This window comes from Oncorhynchus nerka, linkage group LG4 (assembly GCF_034236695.1).
Source record: "Oncorhynchus nerka isolate Pitt River linkage group LG4, Oner_Uvic_2.0, whole genome shotgun sequence".
Taxonomy (NCBI): Eukaryota; Metazoa; Chordata; class Actinopteri; order Salmoniformes; family Salmonidae; genus Oncorhynchus; species Oncorhynchus nerka.
Window position 1 is genome coordinate 63,050,933 of NC_088399.1, and position 21,858 is coordinate 63,072,790.

The 21,858-nt window shown below is 41.4% G+C and overlaps 1 protein-coding gene across 1 annotated transcript in view; it reads right to left on the minus strand.

Moving 5' to 3' along the window:
* The window catches only part of LOC115128773 (POU domain, class 2, transcription factor 2-like), an 84,727-nt gene that overhangs the window by 11,000 nt on the left and 51,869 nt on the right, over nt 1-21,858 (minus strand). The window contains exons 2-6 of the mRNA XM_065017734.1: nt 10,716-10,781; nt 9,977-10,011; nt 9,316-9,372; nt 721-834; nt 156-374 (exon numbers count right to left, since the gene is read on the minus strand). Of these exons, the coding sequence (XP_064873806.1) occupies nt 156-374; nt 721-834; nt 9,316-9,372; nt 9,977-10,011; nt 10,716-10,781 (491 nt within the window). The remainder of the gene's footprint in view (nt 1-155; nt 375-720; nt 835-9,315; nt 9,373-9,976; nt 10,012-10,715; nt 10,782-21,858) is intronic.

The following is a 21,858-nucleotide window of genomic DNA, read 5'->3' on the forward strand; positions in this document are numbered from 1 at the left end:
GAAATTAGCAAAGAACCCAAATGTGCACAGCCCCAGCCTTCAAAATAACAACACCTAAGAGTAAATAGAGAAACACTTCTGACAGACAAGTGTTGGTTAGTGAGTTAGATTGGCTTAAAGCTGGTCATATCTGATCCGTGACTGGCCGCTCCTACCTGGGCGGTGAGCTGGATAGGCTGAGAGAGGGTGAGCTGGGGCGGGGCTTGCTCCTGTTTGGTCAGCTGTTGTTGCTGCTGCTGCTGATTGGCTTGGGCGGCTGCGTGAGCGGCATGAGCAGCGTGAGCCGCATTGGACTGCTGCACCGCGGCGGCCAGGAGCTGAGCCTGGGCCTGCTGAAGCAACAGCTGCTGCTGCGCAGGCAAGAGGGCAGCCAGCTGAGGAAGAGGCGGGAAGAAGAGGAGGTGGTGGAGGAGAGGGTAGGGTTTGCCCAAAGAGAGGAGGGGAAAAAGCAGAAGAGATAGAGAAAAAGAATAGTGTCACCCAGCGTTTGAGCAGGCAGTAAGAGGCAGAGAAGGGATGAATTCCATTTTAATTCAGTCAATTCAGGAATGAGGAAGATTGGAATTTGAATTTCCGTTTACTTCCTTAATTGACAGAATTGAATGAAAATGTAATTCACTCCAACCTTGGTGAGATGCAAGCAAGAGCATGAGCGAAGCAGAAAATGCTTATTGTCCATCACCCTAACCGCCTACACACTACATCTGTGCCAGTGCTTACCCCTGCCAGCTGACTCCCTGCCAACATGAGTTGTGTGTGAGGGTGAGGCGTCTGCTGCTGGGAAGGAGGCGGCACATGGGTGGAGATCATCTCAGGTACTGCCTCACTTTTACTCTGCAGGGTGAATAATATCAAAACATTGAATAAGGTTAAAGCTCAAAAGAATAATCATAAAAATGTTTTTGGGGATCTGGTACACAGGCCTCATTTTAGTTGCCAAAATGGGTCCCTTAAATAGACAGAAATACGGTCCAGGGATGACCTGATTGGAGCAAAAACATATATTTTGCCTAAATCTAAGGATTTGGGTGGTTTCATGAGATAAAACATGTATCTATCTATATATGAACCACACAGCTAATATTCAAGCTCAAATTTGACCTATTCAGAAAGTATTCAGGCCCCTAGAGTTTTTCCACATTTTGTTACATTACAGCCTTATTCTAAAATTGATCAATCTACACACAATACCCCATAATGACAAAGCAAAAACAGCTTTTTAGAAATTGTTGCAAATGTATTAAAAAAAATTTAAACTAACATTTTACATTTACATAAGTATTCAGACCTTTTACTCAGTACTTTGATGAAGCACCTTTGGCAGCGATTACAGCCTCGAGTCTTGGGTATTGTCACGCCCTGAGCCCTCCGAGTTCTCTGTGGTGTTTTAGGTCAGGGTGTGATTAGGGGGGGTTTCTAGTATTTGTATTTCTATGTTTGTTTTTGCGTATGGTTCCCAATGATTACCGTTGTCTCTAATTGGGGATCATACTTAAGTTGTCCTTTGTTCCCACCTGTTTTGTGGGATATTGTTTTGTGTGTGTGCATGTTGCACCACGGCTTTCACGTCCGTTGTTTGTTTTTTTGAAGTTTCACTTTGTATTAAATATGTGGAACTCAACTCACGTTGCGCATTGGTCCTCTCATTTCGACGATCGTGACAGAATATCCCACCCCACAAGGACCACACAGCGTGCCAGGGAGGCAAAAGTGAGCTGGACATTGTTGGAGGAGATAATGGGAGGATGCGAGACCCTTCTTTGGCGGGAGTCGCAGAGGAATATAGAGGGACAGCGACGACGCCGGGGTCCGCGGCCACAGAAACCCCAAGATTGCTTTTTTTTTTGGGGGGGGGGGGGGGGGCAGTCGGCTGAGCAGCGGAGAGTGCCAGAGCCCGTCTGGGAGTCGGTGGAGGAGTTTAATGAGGGATACCGGAGAGAGGTGTTGGCGAGGAGTATGCTGCAGCGCAGGCGTGTTGAAGAGCGTGTCATCAGTCCGGTGCCATCTGTGCCGGCAACACGCACCAGGCCTCCAATGCGCCTTCCCAGCCCGGTACGTCCTGTGCCAGCTCCCTGCACTCGCCCTAAAGTGCGTGTCATCAGTCCGGTGAAACCTGTGCCGGCTCCACGCACTCGACCTGAGGAGTGTGTCATCAGTTCAGGCACGGTGTCCAGTACCGCTCCTAGGCTGGAGCCTTCCTCTGCGCCTTGCCCAGTCCAGGCACACGGCTTTCACGTTCGTTGTTTGAAGTTTAACTTTGTATTAAATATGTGGAACTCAACTCACGCTGCGCCTTGGTCCGCTCATTTCGACGATCGTGACAGGTATGACGCTACAAGCTTGGTACACCTGTATTTGTGGAGTTTCTCCCATTCTTCTCTGCAGATCATCTCAAGCTCTGTCAGGTTGGATGGGTAGTGTTGCTGCACAGCTATTTTCAGGTCTCTCCAGAGATGTTCTATCGGGTTCCAGTCCGGGCTCTGGCTGGGCCACTCAATTGATTGTGGCCTGTGAACTGTTGTCCCACTCCTGATTAAATGTTGTCCCACTCCTTTTCAATGGCTGTGCGAAGTTGCTGGATATTGGTGGGTACTTGAACACGTCAATCCATAGTATTCTAAACATGCTCAATGGATGACATGTCTGGTGAGTATGCAGGTCGTGGAAGAACTGGAACATTTTCAGCTTCCAGGAATAGTGTACAGATCCTTGCAACATGGGGCCGTGCATTATCATGCTGAAACATAAGGTGATGGCAGTGGATGAATGGCGCGACAATGGGCCTCAGGATCTCGTCACGGTATCTCTGTGCATTCAAATTGCCATCGATAAAATGCAATTTTGCTTGTTGTCCGTAGCTTATGCCTGCACATACCATAACCCCACCACCACAATGGGGCACTCTGTTCATTGACATCAGCAAACCTCGCCCACACGACGCCATACACGTGGTCTGCGGTTGTGAGGCCGGTTGGATGTACTGCCAAGTTCTCTAAAACAAGGTTGGAGGTGGCTTATGGTAGAGAAATTAAGATCAAATTTCCTGGCAACAGCTCTGGTGGCCATTCCTGCACTCAGCATAGCAATTCCACTCTCCCTCAACACTTGAGACATCTGTGGCATTGTGTTGTGTGACAAAACTGCACATTTTAGAGTGGCCTTTTATTGTCCCCAGCATAAGGTGCACCTCTGTAATGAGGCTGCTTAACCAGCTTCTTGATAATGCACACCTGTCAGGTGGATGGATTATCTTGGCAAAGAAAAATGCACCCGCCAAATGCGGGTAGATTTAGGTATTAGCGGGTAAGAATGGCTATTTCACCAGCCACGTTGGCAGGTGGTACATTTTCAGGGCTCAAGAGTGCGCGCATTACATTTGCATTTGTGAATACAAAATATAGTCAAAATTCCAGTATTAGAATATGTGCAAAGCTGTTTTCAAAGTATTTCTGCTGTTTTGTTTCATATCTGCTAATCGCACAAAGAAATACAAATCCTAGATCCCACCTTGCGCAGCAACAGCTTTGTGCACTGTGAGTGAAGGGCTGATAGATACAAGGAGCTTGCACAAGCATAATAGTTGGTATAATTTACTCAAGTCAGCAAAGTCCTCCGGTTTCTTGGCTTAATACATTGTTTTGTTCACAAGCTTGGCTGTTTTCAAATGTTAGTTTGAATCTTTTGCTTCAACTGATAGCGAAGAGAAGCGGTCTATTACTAGTCACATCCCAAATCTTACACACACACATACAGACTTGAGTGGCCCTATTACCACGGTAACCTCCCTCCCTTAAATGGGCAGCTGATTTGTTTTTAATCATCTGATATTTGGGGTAAAAGACACAGGTCACACAAGAACAACAAAAATTGAGCAAAATAACACATTACTTCTTAATAATAAATGTATTGTTTTAGAAACATTACAAAGCATGGTCATCAGTTTTTTTAATGTAATTATAACAAAAATATATTCGGGCTGGTAAAAAATCTGAGGGCTTGGCAGGTTTTTTTCCATTTACATGACACAGTGGCAGTGAATTTTAGGCCCTGATGTTGCATTTATATTTTTGTTTAGTGGATATGTGACTCGTTTCAGGAGACTAGGCGTAGGTCCCGCTTCATTACTTCACAGGAGAGGCATTTGAACATGTTTATTAAAAAAAGAAATGCCTTCTGGAACATGTGAACTTTTATTTGCCTTAATAACAAATTTGTATGTCATCTGGAAATACAAATAAAATTGTTAAATGACGAGCAGAATTAGTTTAGCCACAGAGAAAGTCAGGAACCTTCCCGCTAGCCATGATTGGCTGAGAGAATGGATGGGCTGAACATGTCAAGAGATGAGTTCGGATTGGTCTGCCATGTAGCATGCTTCTGTCTATAACATGAGCTGCTTAGTATGTGTAGGTAATCCTTTCTAACGCAGATTTTTTGAAAGATATCACAAAGAACTGCAAAAGTGTTGCTAATGCTCTCCACTTTCTGGAGGACTGTCACGACTCCGAACGAAGGTGGCTCCCATTCCCGTTCGGGTGGCGCTCGGCGCTCGTCGTCACCGGCCTACTAGCTGCCACTGATTCTTTTCTCCCCCTCCTTATGTGTTTATTGAGTACACCTGTTTTGAGTTGGGTATAATTAGGGAGGCTTTATTAGTCAGCCGGCCCGCCTGGTTCTTTGTGCGGGATTAATTATTGTGACCTTCTGTTTTGTGTAACTTGTGCGCACGTCTGTGTGTGGGTTACGTGTTTTCCCATTTCGTGGGTTTTGCTGGACAGTTTAAGTCCCCATGTTTGGGACGTTTGTTTTGTTATACGCCCTGTGTTTTCGTGGGGTTGGTTTATGTTCGCCGTGTTGTGCATTAAAGTAGCACTACCCTGAACTCTCTGCTTCCTGCGCCTGACTTCTCACCCACTACACTCAGAACGTTACAAGGACAGAGTTTTGAAATCAGTGGAATGTCCGGTGGAAGCAGAGTATGATAGCTAAGGAGATGGAGAAAATTCTGGCATTTGATTGCAAATATGCAGGCGGAGTCTCAAAGGTGGGGTTACAAGTTTATCAACTTACAAAGCATAATTACTAGGGATGCACGATATATCGGCAAACATATCGGAATCGATATGTCTAGTTTAGTTTAACGCCAATGTTAAAAACCGATGTCAAAGTTACAGCGCATACCTATATAACCTATATAACGTAATAACGCCACATAAAATTTTGCGCTACACATGCAACAGCATTCCTAACCTAGCCCACACAATGTCTTGTGTGGATCGAGCAGCCAACAAGTCATTTGAAAGAGTAAGAACATTTCAGCAAGACAACTCAAAGACGAAATCCATTAAAGCCAAGATAATGGAATTCGTTGCCCTTGACAATCAACCGTACTCTGTCGTGGGTAATGTTGTCTTTCGCCGACTGGTCGAGCACCGGTACACACTACCAAGTGCGCTATTTTTCAGATGTTGCCCTACCGGAGTTACACAGTAATAGTGTCACTGCTATTAGCTTCACGACATACATACTATGGAACGCCATTTAGGTATTTGCGTGTCAAAAAAGATACAGTAGCACTGTCAAAGCTGTACAAAACAATGTCTTTACAATACTGCGTTGGTAATAAAGCATCATTTGTTCGACAGCAACTTCTGGGATAGCTAGCTTTAGCTTGGTACCTAGCTAGCACCAATACAACCAGCCTGCAAACAATGACTAGTAGAAACTGCAGTCATTTTCATTATTCTTAGCAATTATTTAAGAATCCTTGTGAGTAAGTATTAGCTAGGTTGCCACTTGTTGTTCACCTATTGAAATTAACTTCAGGTCATGAAAATAAATAGCTAGCCAGCTACTTAACCCTGTTGGCCAAAGCTAAAGATATTAGCAGCCAGCTAGCTTCATCTGTCTAGTGACGCTCGACTGGACCGGTCGAAGCTAGCTACAATAAGGATTAGGTACAATAGTGGAATTTGAGGTTTGACTTCAAATATAGTATATGTGATTGACAGTGATGCAAATGAATACAAATAGTAGAATTATGCCATACTTTTATTTTGAAGGCTACCCGCAAAGTCCACTATTGTGGCTAATCCTTATTGTGGCCAGCTTCACGTAGATGGGTCCGACAACCATTAATCAAATAAGAACGGTCTTATAAATTTGGGTTATTTTAGATGAGGATACCTAGCTATATGGTGTTATTTGACATGTATCTTTTTTGACACGCAAAGAGCCAAACGGCATTTTACAGACATCCTGGTTGAGAATGAAACTGAACAAATGAACAACAAAACAGCACAGCAAGTAAGTGAAAGAAATAGGTTTTAATTATGTTTGACTGGTAATGGGGACATACGTAAATGCCAACAAAATAACTTTTTGGTCAGTGTGATGTGTGTGGGTGTGTAACCTTTATTTACAGTAACTAGGCAAGTCAGTTAGGAACAAATTCTATTTACAATGACGGCCCGGACGACGCTGGGCCAATTGTGCGCCGCCCTATGGGACTCCCAATCACGGCCGGATGTGATACAGCCTGGATTAGAACCAGGGACTGTAGTGACGCTTCTTGCACTGAGATGCAGTGCCTTAGACCGCTGCATTCATGTGGTGTGTTAGCTATTTAATTGTACTAGAATTCTTAAAAGGCTGCACATTTTTTATATCGGTTATTTTTGGCAAGGAAAATATTGGATATCGCATCACTAATAATTACTTTCCCATTGTTCCTCAACTGTAGTGTATGATATACCATTGTCTAGCTCTGAGTCTCTACTTTTATCCAATGTAAAAAACATAATTTCAAATTTTGCTACATAAGAATCAAGCCAGTGGGTCACATAAACAGTGCCTTCGGAAAGTATTAAGACCCCTTGACTTTTTCCACATTTTGTTAGGTTGCCTTATTGTAAAATATATATTCTTTAGCAAAAACAGTTAAATTGAAATTTTTTGCTGATTTCTTCAAAATAAAAAACTGAAATATCACATTTACATTAGTATTCAAACCCTTTACTCAGTACTTTGTTGAAGCACCTTTGGCAGCGATTACAGCCTTGAGTCTTCTTGGGTATGACACTACAAGCTTGGCACACCTGTATTTGGGGAATTTCTCCCATTCTTCTCTGCAGATCCTCTCAAGCTCTGTCAGGTTGGATTGGGAGCGTCGCTGCACAGCTATTTCCAGGTCTCTCCAGAGATGTTCGATCGGGTTCAAGTACAGGCTCTGGCTGGGCCACTCAAGGATATTCAGAGACTTGTCCTGAAGCCACTCCTGCGTTGTCTTGGCTGTGTGCTTAGGGACATTGTCCTGTTGGAAGGTGAACCTTCGCCCCCAGTCTGAGGTCCTGAGCGTTCTGATGCAGGTTTTCATCAAGGATCTCTCTGTACTTTGCTCAGTTCATCTTTCCCTCAATCCTGACTAGTCTCCCAGTCCCTGCCACTGAAAAACTGCCCCACAGCATGATGCAGTCACCACCATGCTTCACCGTAGGGATGGTGCCAGGTTCTCTCTAGACGTGACGGTTGGCATTCGGCCAAAGAGTTCAATCTTGGAATCAGACCAGAGAATCTTGTTTATCACGGTCTGAGAGTCTTTAGCTGCCTTTTGGTAAACTCCAAGCGGGCTGAAATGTGCCTTTTACTGAGGGGTGGCAGGTATCCTAGTGGTTAGAGCATTGGGCCAGTAACCAAAAGGTTGCTGGATCGAATCCCCAAGCTGACAAGGTAAAAATCTGTTGTTCTGCCCCTGAACAAGGCAGTTAACCCAAATTTCCCCAGTAGGCTGTCATTATAAATTATAAATAAGAATTTGTTCTTAACCTCTAATGACTCCCCATCCCGCATGAGAGAGCGTAATCATCGACTGACACTAACGCAACGGACATAAATATTCCTAGAAAATATTCCTATTCATGAAAATCACAAGTGAAATATATTGAGACACAGCTTAGTATTTTGTTCATCACCCTGTCATCTCAGATTCTCAAAATATGCTTTACAGCCAAAGCTAGACAAGCATTTGTGTAAGTTTATCGATAACATAGCATTTTGTCCAGCTAGCAGCAGGTAACTTGGTCACGGAAATCAGAAATGCAATCAAATTAAATCGTTTACCTTTGATGAGCTTCAGATGTTTTCACTCACGAGACTCCCAGTTAGATAGCCAATGTTCCTTTTTTCCAAAAATATTATTTTTGTAGGCGAAATAGCTCCGTTTGTTCTTCACGTTTGGCTGAGAAATCGCCCGGAAATTGCAGTCACGAAAACGGCGAAAAATATTCCAAATTAGCTCCATAATATCGACAGAAACATGGCAAATGTTGTTTATAATCAATCCTCAAGGTGTTTTTCAAATATTTATTCGATAATATATCCACCGGGACAATTGGTTTTTCAGTAGGACCGATTGGAATAATGGCTACCTCTGTATTTTACGCGACAATCACTCTGGGAGCCATCAGGTGACCAGTTGCGCAATGTAGCCGCTTACAGGTATTCTTCAACATAAATGCGTAAAACTACGTCACAATGCTGTAGACACCTTGGGGAATACGGAGAAAAAGTAATCTGGTTGATAGCCTATTCACTGCTCAATAGGGACGCATTGGAACGCAGCGCTTTCAAAACATGAGGCACTTCCGGATTGGATTTTTCTCAGGCTTTCGCCTGCAATATCAGTTCTGTTATAGTCACAGACAATATTTTTACAGTTTTGGAAACTTTAGAGTGTTTTCTATCCTAAGCTGTCAATTATATGCATATTCTAGCATCTTGTCCTGACAAAATATCCCGTTTACTACGGGAACGTTATTTTTCAAAAAATGAAAATACTGCCTCCTAGTCACAAAAGGTTTTAACTGACTTGCCTAGTTAAATAGAGGTTAAAACAAAAGGCCTGATTTTTGGAGTGCTGCAGAGATGGTTGTTGTTCAGGAAGGTTCTCCTATTGTTGCGTTTATATTTTTGTTCAGTATTTATGAATTTGATCAGCATTTTAGCCCTAATGGGGGCCACAACATACAGTACAAAATATATTACCATGCATAAAATGTTGAGCTCTGTTGTCTAAATAATTTTAGAATATTCCAAGTTAGCTGAGGATTTCTGACCTGTCCTATCCATCCATCTGCCCATCACTCCTTTTTTCCTCGATCTCCCTTCATTTCTATACATCAATGTCCATAGTCTGTCTTTCTGAAGAGAAAGGAAAAGCTCATTTCCCCCCCTCTTCTGCAGCATGTCTTTATAAAGTGGGCTGTGCAAACACACACACACCGTCTCTCTCGCATGTGAGTGCACTAATTTACTCACCTTGATGCTGCTCAAGGTAGGAGAAAGACTGAAGGGACTCGTTTTCATTGGCTGAACCTGTGATGAGACGAATGGCAACAATAGAATCGATTCAGACACAGATCTTTAAATCTATTCAACTGCGAAGCCATAAACACAGGTGCCATTCCAGATTGACAGAATATCAATTGAATCCATGTGTTTCCGAATCATTTTCATTTTTACATTAATTCAAACCTATCCAAAAAAGTACAGCAGTAGGACCTCAGGACAAATTTGGGAATCGAGGTGGTTCTGAACACTGAAATATCTATAACACTTTTAAATTCACCTTAAAACAGAATCAAACCTTTATACAAAATTATGATTGCGTATGTTTAAAAAAATAGTTTTGCCAGATACTGTACATATCTGGTATGTTTTTACCAAATATAAGCAACATTTCTGTTTGTCTGTAGCCTAATATGGGTTTTTTTTGCATTTATGTCCCGGTTTAATATTGCCCGTTGGGTTGACTGGTTAGTCCTTAACTTTGAGTTTTGGATCTTTGAGGTTCTACTATATGCACAGATAATCTTATTACAACTTTAGAGCAAACGACAGCAATAAATAAAAACACGAATAACAATAAATCAACAACAACAAATGTAATTTTACAATTAATTAAATTGAAATGACAGACCTGATCATTGGCATCAGGACTGTTCCTCTCAGAGTCTGTAAGATAAAAAAAAAAGAGGGTGAGAAAGAGAGAGGAGAAAAGTATAAAGATGGAATTCTAATAACCCCAGTCATATGATTGACTGTAAATACCTGGGGCTGCAGCAAAACCTTAAACAGGTTACTTCAAATGTCAATTACTAACATTCCGCAGCCCAAGCTGTCTAGTTAAACACATAGGTGTGTGACAACATGACTCTGAGCAGTGACTTATATGGCGGTATAGTGTCACGTGCATAAGTCATACAAACAAGTCTGACAAAAACATTCTCACTTTCTGTTCGGAAAATGTGAGAAACGTGACCAAAGAAGAAGATTTCAGGTCTCTTATTGTGGATGTGTTGTGTCATAGAGCGGCAGCTAGCCTAGCAGTTAAGAGCGTTGGGCCAGTATCTGAAAGGTCGCTGGTTTGAATCCCTAACTGCGTGAAACATCTGTCAATGTGCCCTTGAGCAAGGCACTTAAACCTTAATTGCTGCTGTAAGTCGCTCTGGATAAGAGCGCCTGCTAAATGACTAAAATTGAAATACATCCAAAAACAACACACCAGATTAGCCCACTCTCCCCAATCAATACGACAACATAAACAGATGTGGACACACACACATCATCCTTTCATTCAAACATGAAACAGGCCCAATGAAGGCACATGACGATAACTGATATCAAAGCAACACATAATGCAGTCTCAAAATGGTTACCTGTGCTCTCCCCTGGAAAGTCTGCCCCAGGCTTCTCATCCTCTGCTGGTTTTGACATCATGATATCTGCAGGGGAGAGAAGGAAGCAGGTTAAATATAACATGTTTCCAACTGACAAACATCCCCAGCCCGCCCAGCGTATATGGAGGGATGAGGATGAGAGATTCACAGGGAGAAAAGCTCCCTCACCTTTTCTTCCCCTGCCCTCCATTTCCAGTCCTCCTTGGCTCGCACAGTGACTTCCCCGCTTATGAGTGTCACAGGGACATGTTCAATGTTATGCCGTAACGCATGCTATGCACACAAGGATTGAGAGAGAGGCCACACACTATATGTCCATCAGGCTGGCTTAATGAACGCAAGTGAAATGGTTATGAAACCTGGCGGCACAGATCATGTCTTTTCAAATCTCCCCACCATAAATCCAACTCATCTATTTGTAATAAAGTCAGGGTTGGTAAAGGAATGTGATTTTCTGGAGGGGAAATTGCAGCATGAATAACACAGTCATATGTTTTTACAGAATCGTTAATAAAATAATTAACGTCAAACATAAATGTGAAAGTGGTATTCAAGATTTCCAAATACATTACATACTGTATAAATACATGCACAATACAAATGATAATAATACATATTTCACATAATTGGAGAATGTAACTCATTTCATATAGGGTAAGTCTATATTTTTGGGAACCTGTGTCAAAAACCTCGAGAATTTATTTGCATAGGCCTAGACAAATGATTTACAACAATTCATTTTTCTACAATAGATTAGAAGTTCAAATGCAAGTGAATTTATTTCTGCACACAAGTTTTTGACAGAAATGTATTATGCTCCAAATATAGCCTTTTTTTAAATCAAAACTATTTTTCATAATCCGTCTTGAATAGTAATAAAAAGCGGTTAATTAAGACACAAATAACGATGTATGATGGAGCGCATGCCATTTAACAAGCTAATAGGCTAAGCTATTTACATGCATGTCTTACAAAATCGTATAACAGTCTACAGTTGTTTTAATTGCAGTGTATTACCTGCAATAATTACAATTCAAATAATAATACATTTTTGGCCTTGTGAACCTGAAATGAACGTCGTGTCATGAAAAACAACTCCGACATTTTCCATTCGTTGTGTTTACCTCTAATCTAAATATTCACATTTGAATGTCTACACGTTTAGCCTAGCTGTTACGAAAGCCTAAAAACGTCACATTTTCAAACAATGATATCAGTTACCTGGGTTATCGACATTCGTGAGAAAATACAAATATCTATCGAAAGCTTTGGTTTTGGCGGTGTCCTTCCTACTATCAAGCTATGGTTGCATATTTGCGCGTGACTAATTGTGCATACCTGCAGATTTCCTCAAGAGCAATGATTATTTTCGCGCCATTTATTTGGGCCAATCAATGTGCCTAAATCGTTTGCGAAAGGATCAAGTGAACGCACGGTTTTATTACATTAGTGACCAACAAAGTCTACTTGAAGACGAGATCAAATATGCACACAAGCGAAACTTTTGAGGATCTTCCACCCACCCTTTCAGCCTCTATAGGTCTACGGTTTCTATGAGCTATTCTTGGATGCCTAAATTCTTCCACCCTCAATACTGACATCACGGTGAGTCACTGGTTTAGCTTTGTTACAATTATAAATGGCTCTAATTATAGACTAATAGGCCTATAATTATATGCAGCAAATGTTGAGCCTGCTGCTCTGAGGGAAAACAACCAAACTGCAAAGAATTTCACATTTTCCAATAGCCTATCCTAAAACTGACCTCTGGTTCCTCTCCATTGATAACGTGAAAGACACGCAATTTATGGCAGGTGGGCAAATTGAGCCTGCTCTGAGATTTTTTTTTACTGACAACAACCAAAATCAATAAAATCCAGTAGCCTAGTTATCTTTGTTATTCCTCCCCTATGTGTAGGGGAAAGGCAGGCATTAGGCCTACTTTATATGACTGCGTGTTAACAGCTCATTCACATTTTCAGGAAAGTGATGATAATCTTCGGACAACCAAAACATAGTCCTAACTTGTGTCTTTCTGACCTTAATGTCAGTCCCTGCCTCTGTCCTGTGATTCATTTTTATGGAATAGCCTACTACTTTACACACCTGACTTTCCATCACTAGTCTTCATATTGCATTGCCTCCATCCCCAGAAAGAGAGGCGGTGTTATAGAGTAACACAAAGACATGCAAATACACACTGTCAAATACACACCGCCTAACAATAGTTATACACTAGAAGTAGCGGTAAAATGTTACCCTGGTAGCCTGTACATGAGCCTATACTTTACGCGCGCACACACACACACACACACACACACACACACACAAACACACACACACACACACACACACACGTTGGTCTTCTTCAGGAGAGATGACCTGACATTTCATTACAACTATCACGGACAGAGCTTGTTTTGATGTACACTAATTAGCAACATTTGAATAGATAAACGTTTACCCTAGCTGTTATAAAAACCTACAAACTTCACATTTTCAAACATTGACATAATTCAAGAGTTACCTGGGTTATCGACATTCATGAGAAAATACAAATATATATCGGAAGATTTGGTTTTGGCGGTGTCCTTCCTACTATCAAGCTCTGGTTGCATATTTGCGCGTGTCTATTTGTGCATACCAGCAGATTTCCTCAAGAGCAATGATTATTTTCGAGCCATTTATTTTACCAATCAATGTGCCTAAATAGTTTGCAAAAGAATAAAGTGAACGCACTGTTTTATTACATTAGAGACCAACAAAGCCTACTTGAAGGCAAGGTCAAATAGGTTGTCTACTGTAATAAGCCTCAATGCTTATGAGCGAAACTCTGAGCATCTTACACCCAGCATCCATAGGCTTACCATTTCAGTTAGCTATTTTTGGATGCCTAAAATTCTTCCACCTTCAACACTGACACCATGGTGAGTCACTGGTTTAAATTTGTTACAATTCGAATGGCTCTAATTATTCTACAATTATATGCCGCGAAAGTTGAGCCTGCTGCTCTGAGTGAAAACAACCAAACTGCAAAGAATTCCAATCCCCCCCCCATTGTTACCGTGAAAGGCAGGCATTTTTTTTGCAATTATGGCAGGTGGGCAAATTGAGCCTGCTCTGAATTTTTTTTACTGACAACAACCAATATCAATCAAATCCAGTAGCCTAGTTATCTTTGTTATTCCTCCCCTATGTGTAGGGGAAAGGCAGGCATTAGGCCTACTGTATATGACTGCGTGTTAACAGCTCATTCACATTTTCAGGAAAGTGATGATAATCTTCGGACAACCAAAACATAGTCCTAACTTGTGTCTTTCTGACCTTAATGTCAGTCCCTGCCTCTGTCCTGTGATTCATTTTTATGGAATAGCCTACTACTTTACACACCTGACTTTCCATCACTAGGTCTTCATATTGCATTGCCTCCATCCCCAGAAAGAGGAGGTGTTATAGAATAACACAAATACATGCAAATACACACTGTCAAATACACACCGCCTAACAATGGTTATACACTAGAAGTAGCGGTAAAATGTTACCATGGTAGCCTGTACGTGAGCCTATACTTTACGCGCGCAAGCGCGCGCACACACACACACACGCACGCACGCACACACACACACGTTGGTCCTTCTCGGGAGAGATGACCTGACATTCCATTATGACCGGCAGAGCTCGTTTTGATGTTCACTAATTAGCAGTGCTTGTTAATGACCGCAACGCTATTAACCCCCAAAGCCTCCACCCCATGAGAGACCATTAACCAGTAATTGGGACAAGACGAAGAGCGGAGTACTTACCTGCGAATCAGACATTATTGTTCACCAACGCCACCATCTTAAGGGAAGAAAGTCTTTCCTTCAGTACTGACCTTACTGCTTTTTTTCTCTTTTTTTGCCTTTCCTCTCTTTTTATTGTCTTTCTTTCCACATTCACGCTTTCACGCAAGGCCTAAGATGTAGTAGATATGAAAATAGCTATAGTTGAGCCTGAATAGTACAATTAGAGCAATAATAAATCATAAATGTTAATATTAGGCCTCTTATGGTTCAGGGTTGAGCTCTGTTCTACATGCTAATATGTGAGTTTAAAGAGATGGTGATGATGAACACCACCTTATCACCTCACTCTTAATCCTTCCTCCTCCCACTACGACTCTTTCACCGTCCCCCTCTACACCCCCATCCTCCTCCCGCCACATCCTGTAAACATATGTAGTGCATGAGCGAAGGAAAAAAACACTAGAAAGAGGGGGTATAAATAATACTGGTATAAATAAGAGTGGGAGGAGTGGAGTGTGTGTGTGTGTGTGGGGGGGGCATCGGGGCAATGTTATGACCGTTTTTTTTTCAATCTCTTCGGCATATTTTTCTGATTGTAAGTGGTAGATTTTCAAAACCCTAATTACAAAACGCTGAACTGATAGCACTTTCAATCTTATGTTCAGAACCATTGGTCCTGCATTCATTTGGGTTTAAGACATCTTTCAGCCTGAGTCATTCATGCATAATACAAGTTTTTTTCCCGTGAAATACAAATTGCTCATAGGCTCACCATTTAGTCATTTTAAATAACATTTAATCCAATAGCAAAAAATACAATATACAACTCTCCTTTTTGAAGTGCTGAATGTAAAGAATAGTAGATGGTTAGTATAATTTACATACAGTATTTGACTTTAACTTGACATGCACCATTTCTTATCATTTGTATCCATTGGCAGGTTGTGAACATGTTGAGAAATATGCCAGTCTTACAGTTTCCTTATCCAGTACGTATGTTGGACAAAACATTTATAATTTCATTTTTTGCAGATTTATTAAAAATACAAAACAGAAATATCACATTTACTTCAGTATTTACATTAGTTACTCAGTACTTTGTTGATGCACCTTTGGCTGCGATTACAGCCTTGAGTCTTCTTGGGTATGACACTACAAGCTTGGCACACCTGTATTTGGGGAGTTTCTCCCATTCTTCTCTGCAAATCCTCTCAAGTGTTGTCACGTTGGGGAGCGTTGCTAATTTCAGGTCTTTCCAGAGATGTTCGAACGGGTTCGAGTGGCTGGGCCACTCAAAGAAATTCAGATACTTGTCCTGAAGCCACTCCTGCGTTGTCTTGGCTATGTGCTTAGGATCATTGTCCTTTTGGAAGGTGAACCTTCGCCCCCAGTCTGAGGTCCTGAGCGCTCTGGTGCAGGTTTTCATCAAGGATCTCTCTGTACTTTGCTCCGTTCATCTTTCCCTTAATCCTGACTAGTCTTCCAGTCCCTGCCACTGAAAAACATCCCCACAGCATGATGCTGCCACCACCATGCTTCACCGTAGGGATGGTGACAGGCTTCTTCCAGACGTGACGCCTGGCATTCAGGCCAAAGAGTTCTTGTTTCTCATGGTCCGAGAGACTTTAGGTGCAAACTCCAAGCGGGCTGTCATGTGCCTTTTACTGAGGAGTGGCTTCCGTCTGGCCACTCTACCATAAACGCCTGATTGGTGGAGTGCTGCAGAGATGGTTGTCCTTCTGGAAGGTTATTCTATCTCCATAAAGAAACTCTGCAGCTCTGTCAGAGTGACCATCGGGTTCTTTGTCATCTCCCTGACCAAGGCCCTTCTCCCCCGATTGCTCAGTTTGGCTGGGTGGCCAGCTCTAGGAAGAGTTTTGGTGGTTCCAAACTTCTTCCATTTAAGAATGATAGATGCCACTGTGTTCTTGGGGACCCTCAATGCTGCAGACATTTTTTGACACCCTTCCCCAGATCTGTGCCTCGACACAATCCTGTCTCGGAGCTCTACGGGCAATTCCTTCGACCTCATGGCTTGGTTTTTGCTCTGACGTTTACTGTCAACTGTGGGACCTTAGACAGGTGGGTGCCTTTCCAAGTCATGTCCAATCAATTGAATTTACCCCAGGTGGACTCCGTCAAGTTGTAGAAACATCTCAATGATGATCAATAGAAACAGGATACACCTGAGCTCAATTTAGAGTCTTATAGTAAAGGGTCATTATACTTGTGTAAATAATGTATTTCTGTTTTTTATTTTTAATACATTTGCAAATATTTCTAAAAACCTGTTTTCACTTTGTCGTTATTGTGTGTAGATTGATGAGGGTAAACATGTATTTAATCCATTTTAGAATAAGGCTGTAACGTATCAAAATGTGGAAAAAGTCAAGATGTCTGAATACTTTCCAAATGCACTGTATATATGATTTGGTTTTACCTTCCAACATAAATTGATGTCAAATTGATACAGTGTTCAGCAGTTATCAGCAGTTCTGGTCTCCGAATGAAGGCGTGGGTTCCTATCCCACTTCTGACACATGTTTGTGGCTACTGAGTGGCGCAGCGGTCTGGTTCGATTCCAGGCTGTATCACAACCGGCCGTGATTGGGAGTCCCACAGGGCGGCACACAATTGGCCCAGCATCATCCAGGTTAGGGTTTGGCCCGGGGTAGGCGGTCATTGTAAATAAGAATTTGTTCTTAACTGACTTGCCTGGTTAAATAAACGTTAAATAAAATAACAAAATGACCAAACTATATACACTACCTCTCAAAAGTTTTAGAACACCTACTCATTCAAGGGTTTTTCTTTATTTTTACTATTTTCTACATTGTAGAATAATAGTGAAGACATCAAAACTATGAAATAACACATATGGAATCATGTAGTAACCAAAAAAGTGTTGAACAAATCAAAATGTATTTTATATTTGAGATTCTTCAAATAGCCACCCTTTGCCTTGATGACAGCATTCCACACTCTTCGCATTCTCTCAACCAGCTTCATGAGGTAGTCACATGGAATGCAGGTGTGCCTTCTTAAAAGTTAATTTGTGGAATTTATTTCCTTAATGCATTTGAGCCAATCAGTTGTGTTGTGACAAGTTAGGGGGGTATACAGAAGATAGCCCTATTTGGTCAAATACCAAGTCCATATTATGGCAAGAACAGCTCAAATAAGCATGGAGAAACGACAGTCCATCATTACTTTAAGACATGAAGGTCAGTCAGTACGGAAAAGTTCAAGAACTTTGATAGTTTCTTCAAGTGCAGTCGCAAAAACCATCAAGCACTATGATGAAACTGGCTCTCATGAGGACCACCACAGGAATGGAAGACCCAGAGTCACCTCTGCTGCAGAGGATAAGTTCATGAAAGTTACCAGCCTCAGAAATTGCAGCCCAAATAAATGCTTCACGGAGTTCAAGTAACAGACACATCTCAACATCAACTGTTCAGAGGAGACTGTGTGAATCAGGCCTTCATGGTCGAATTGTGGCAAAGAAACCACTGCTAGGACACCAATAATAATAAGAGACTTGCTTGGGCCAAGAAACACGTGCAATGGACGTTAGACCGGTGGAAATCTGTCCTTTGGTCTGGAGTCCAAATTGGAGATTTTTGGTTCCAACCGCTGTGTCTTTGTGAGACCTGGTGTGGGTGAACAGATGATCTCTGCATGTGTATTTCCCACCGTAAAGCATGGAGGAAGAGGTGTTATGGGGTGAGGGTGCTTTGCTGGTGACACTGTCTGAATTCAAGGCACACTTAACCAACATTACATTTACATTTACATTTAAGTCATTTAGCAGACGCTCTTATCCAGAGCGACTTACAAATTGGTGCTTATTTGTAAGTCGCTCTGGATAAGAGCGTCTGCTAAATGACTTAAATGTAAATGTAAATGTGCTTTCACCTTATGACATCCAGTGGAACAGCCACTTTACAATAGTGCATCTAGGTCTTTTAAGGGGAGGGGGGGGGGGGTGAGAAGGATTACTTTATCCTATCCTAGGTATTCCATGGTTACCACATCATTCAGCAGAGATGCACCATCCCATCTGGTTTGGGCTTAGTGGGACAATCATTTGTTTTTCAACAGAACAATGACCCAACATACCTCCAGGCTGTGTAAGGGCTATTTTACCAAGAAGGAGAGTGATGGAATGCTGCATCAGATGACCTGGCCTCCACAATACCCACCTCAACCAAATTGAGATGGTTTGGGATGAGTCAGACCGCAGAGTGAAGGAAAAGCAGCCAACAAGTGCTAAGCATATGTGGGAACGCATATGTGGGAACTCCTTCAAGACTGTTGGAAAAACATTGCAGATGAAGCTGGTTGAGATAATGCAGAGAGTGTGCACAGCTGTCATCAAGGCAAAGGGTGGCTATTTGAAGAATCTCAAATATATGTTGATTTGTTTAACACTTGTGTTATGTGTTATTTCATTGTCTTGATGTCTTCACTATTATTCTAAAATGTTGAAAATAGTAAAAAAAATAAAGACAAACCCTTGAATGAGTAGGTGTTCTAAAACTTTTGACCGGTGGTGTACGTTAACTAGCACAACATACTTTTGCTTCAGTAGTTATGAGTTTTGAGCAGTATGATTAAGTGATAATTAATTGTATTGTAAACAAATTACAAGAAAATCCAAAGTAAAGTGGATATTGCATTTTGAAAAGCAGATACTTTTATTGAATATGTATACAAATTCAAGAGTGATTTGGTGCTTGGTGCTTCTTGTACTCAGTCAATTGAAAATGTACTTCGAGTTTTGAAACATGAGACATTTTGATGATCTGTTTAGATTTTTGTGCTTAGAGTTGTGAAAATGTACCACATACTTGTACAAATTGCAGCAAAGTAATTGAAAAAAAGGGTATTTAGGGTCAGTATCAAGTTCAATGTCTGAGAATGAGGAGGAGGAAGAAAGGAGAGGTGGTTTCGGAACGTACAGAGTGGGAGAAAGAAAGTGACAGGCTGGGCAGAAGAAGAGAAAACAGCAAGCCCAAAGACGAAAAGGAAAGAACGAGTGAACGACTGAAAGTGTCGCAGTTGGAAAGTGCTTGGGTGGCTGATGGAAACTACTGGTCATACGAGGAGAAATATCCTTCCACTCACATTCAGTCACACTATGCGGCTCTTCTTTTCCAATTTCTTACTCTCACTTCTTCACAGTCGCCTATGTAGGCAGATACAGTACTTTCTTATCATTACATACTGTGTGTAATTACAATTTCGACCAGAAATTCCGTTTCGTTTGAGAATCAATTGGATCAGATTAACAGGTATTGAGGAAATTGCAGTAGCTAAATACCACCACATGGTGGCAGCACTAACCTGCTGATTCTGAGGGAGGTCACTGAATGCTGTAGGACACATCATATCACACTGTATTTTTCACAGATTGGCCAAGATGGCTGCTTGAACAGACGCTTTTTTACCAAGCTCCGTACCAAACTTCAGAAAGATTGTGAAAATTGTTTTTAAAAAAGTGTAGTCATTATTATTTTTATTTGTTCAAGATATAAGACTTTTCCTGTGACTGGAATGATAATTGGATAATTTATTTCAGCATGTCCATGCAAAGTCGTGACAAAAAAAGAAAGGAAAAAGTTAGCCGTTCTATTGCTAATCAACAAGAGAGAAACGTGCTTATAGACAACTGCCATAACTACACTTGGCCTATGGATAATATCATTCTTTCGAATGCTGAAGATGACGAATTCCCCTCTTTACCGGTTACTCCGTGCAAACCTCCACCCTCCAAAAAACCCAACATGAACTCTGACATCGTGGCTACCCTCTCCTTACTCATCAACTCCAGGTGTGACGCCATTGAGAAAATGGTAGCCGCGAACACCATGGTTATCGAAGGCTTGAAAAAGACTGGAGTTTGCATGTGGTGAAATTAATGATGTGAAAACGAGAGTGACAAAAGTTGAAAAAAATGTGGAAAGGGTGGAAAAGAATAACAATGTCTACCATAGACGTCTCACTGATCTGGAACAATACACAAGAAAATGGAACCTGAGACTCTACGGCTTGCCAGAGGTGGAGAATGAAGATGTGCGAGGAGAGGCTATCCGTATCTGCCAAGAAGTTTTGCCTGCAGAGAAGAACAAAGTTGGTGATTACCATCGACGTTGTACATCGCCTCGGCAAGAAGCAACAGCAAAGCGATTCAAGACCCAGGGGTATCATCATCCTATTCACTACCAGATTCTACAGGGATGCTGTCTGGAAAGCTGCTAGGAAGAACGCCTTCCTTCAGAGCCATGGTATGCGTTTCGCCGAGCATCTCAGCCCGGAAGACATAGAAAGAAGGAACAAGTTGTGGCCAACGATCAAGATAGCACGAAGTGAGGGGAAGGCTGCTTACTTCGTCGGAGGACGAGGTTTCATCAACGGTTCAGAAATCCATATTCCTCCCTAAAATCTCACCAGAAGGAACAGGTTGATTGATGGTTTCAGCCATGGTATTCTCATTTTCCTTATGTTGTTTACCTAACAAGTATCAGGTGACTATTTTAAAGGAATACTCAGGTATTTCAATTAATTAGTTTGTTCTTGTATGACCAGAAGTCCTATTTTGTTTATAAACTTACGAAGAAGATTGAAAGCTGAATTTATGTTTTATGTATACAGTAACTAAGATACTGTTTTAAATGGCATACAGGTCTGCTCTGACTTTACACGGTTATTGTTCAATTTAGTTATTAATACTTATTTCCAAAAAAGGTCTTAAGGAACGTTTATATGTAAAACATTCTGTTATTCAATTATTTTATGATCAGTTTTCATATGTACTTAAAATAGTAGGTACCCTTTTATTTAAATTATTATTTGTATGATTTCTCAGAATAGTTCCTGATTACACTAAAGAGGGTTTTTAGTCTCTCTTACTACAAGAACCCTTGGTTTGGTCTTGAACACAATTTCCAGTTGAGTTGCATTTCAAAGGTTATGGAATAAGCTATTTTCACTTTAAATTGACTTAAATGGTGCAGATCTCGGTTCCTTATCATTTACGTTCACTGCTCCTACGTCTTTGACTCATCCTACTACAGTTTATACTTTTATATAATCTTTGTTGTTTTGTCTTTGTCTATATTATCTCTTAATGCTAGGGGGTTACGAAACAGTGTGAAGCGCAAGGCCTTATTTTTATTTGCTAAACAATTTCGAACAGATTTTTGCTTTTTTCAAGAGTCTCACTCAATTTCTGCTGATGCCAACTTCTGGAGGTCACAGTGGGGCAACGATATTTGGCTTTCCCATGGATCTGAACGCTCTGCTGGTGTCACTACAATGAAAAATACCTTTGG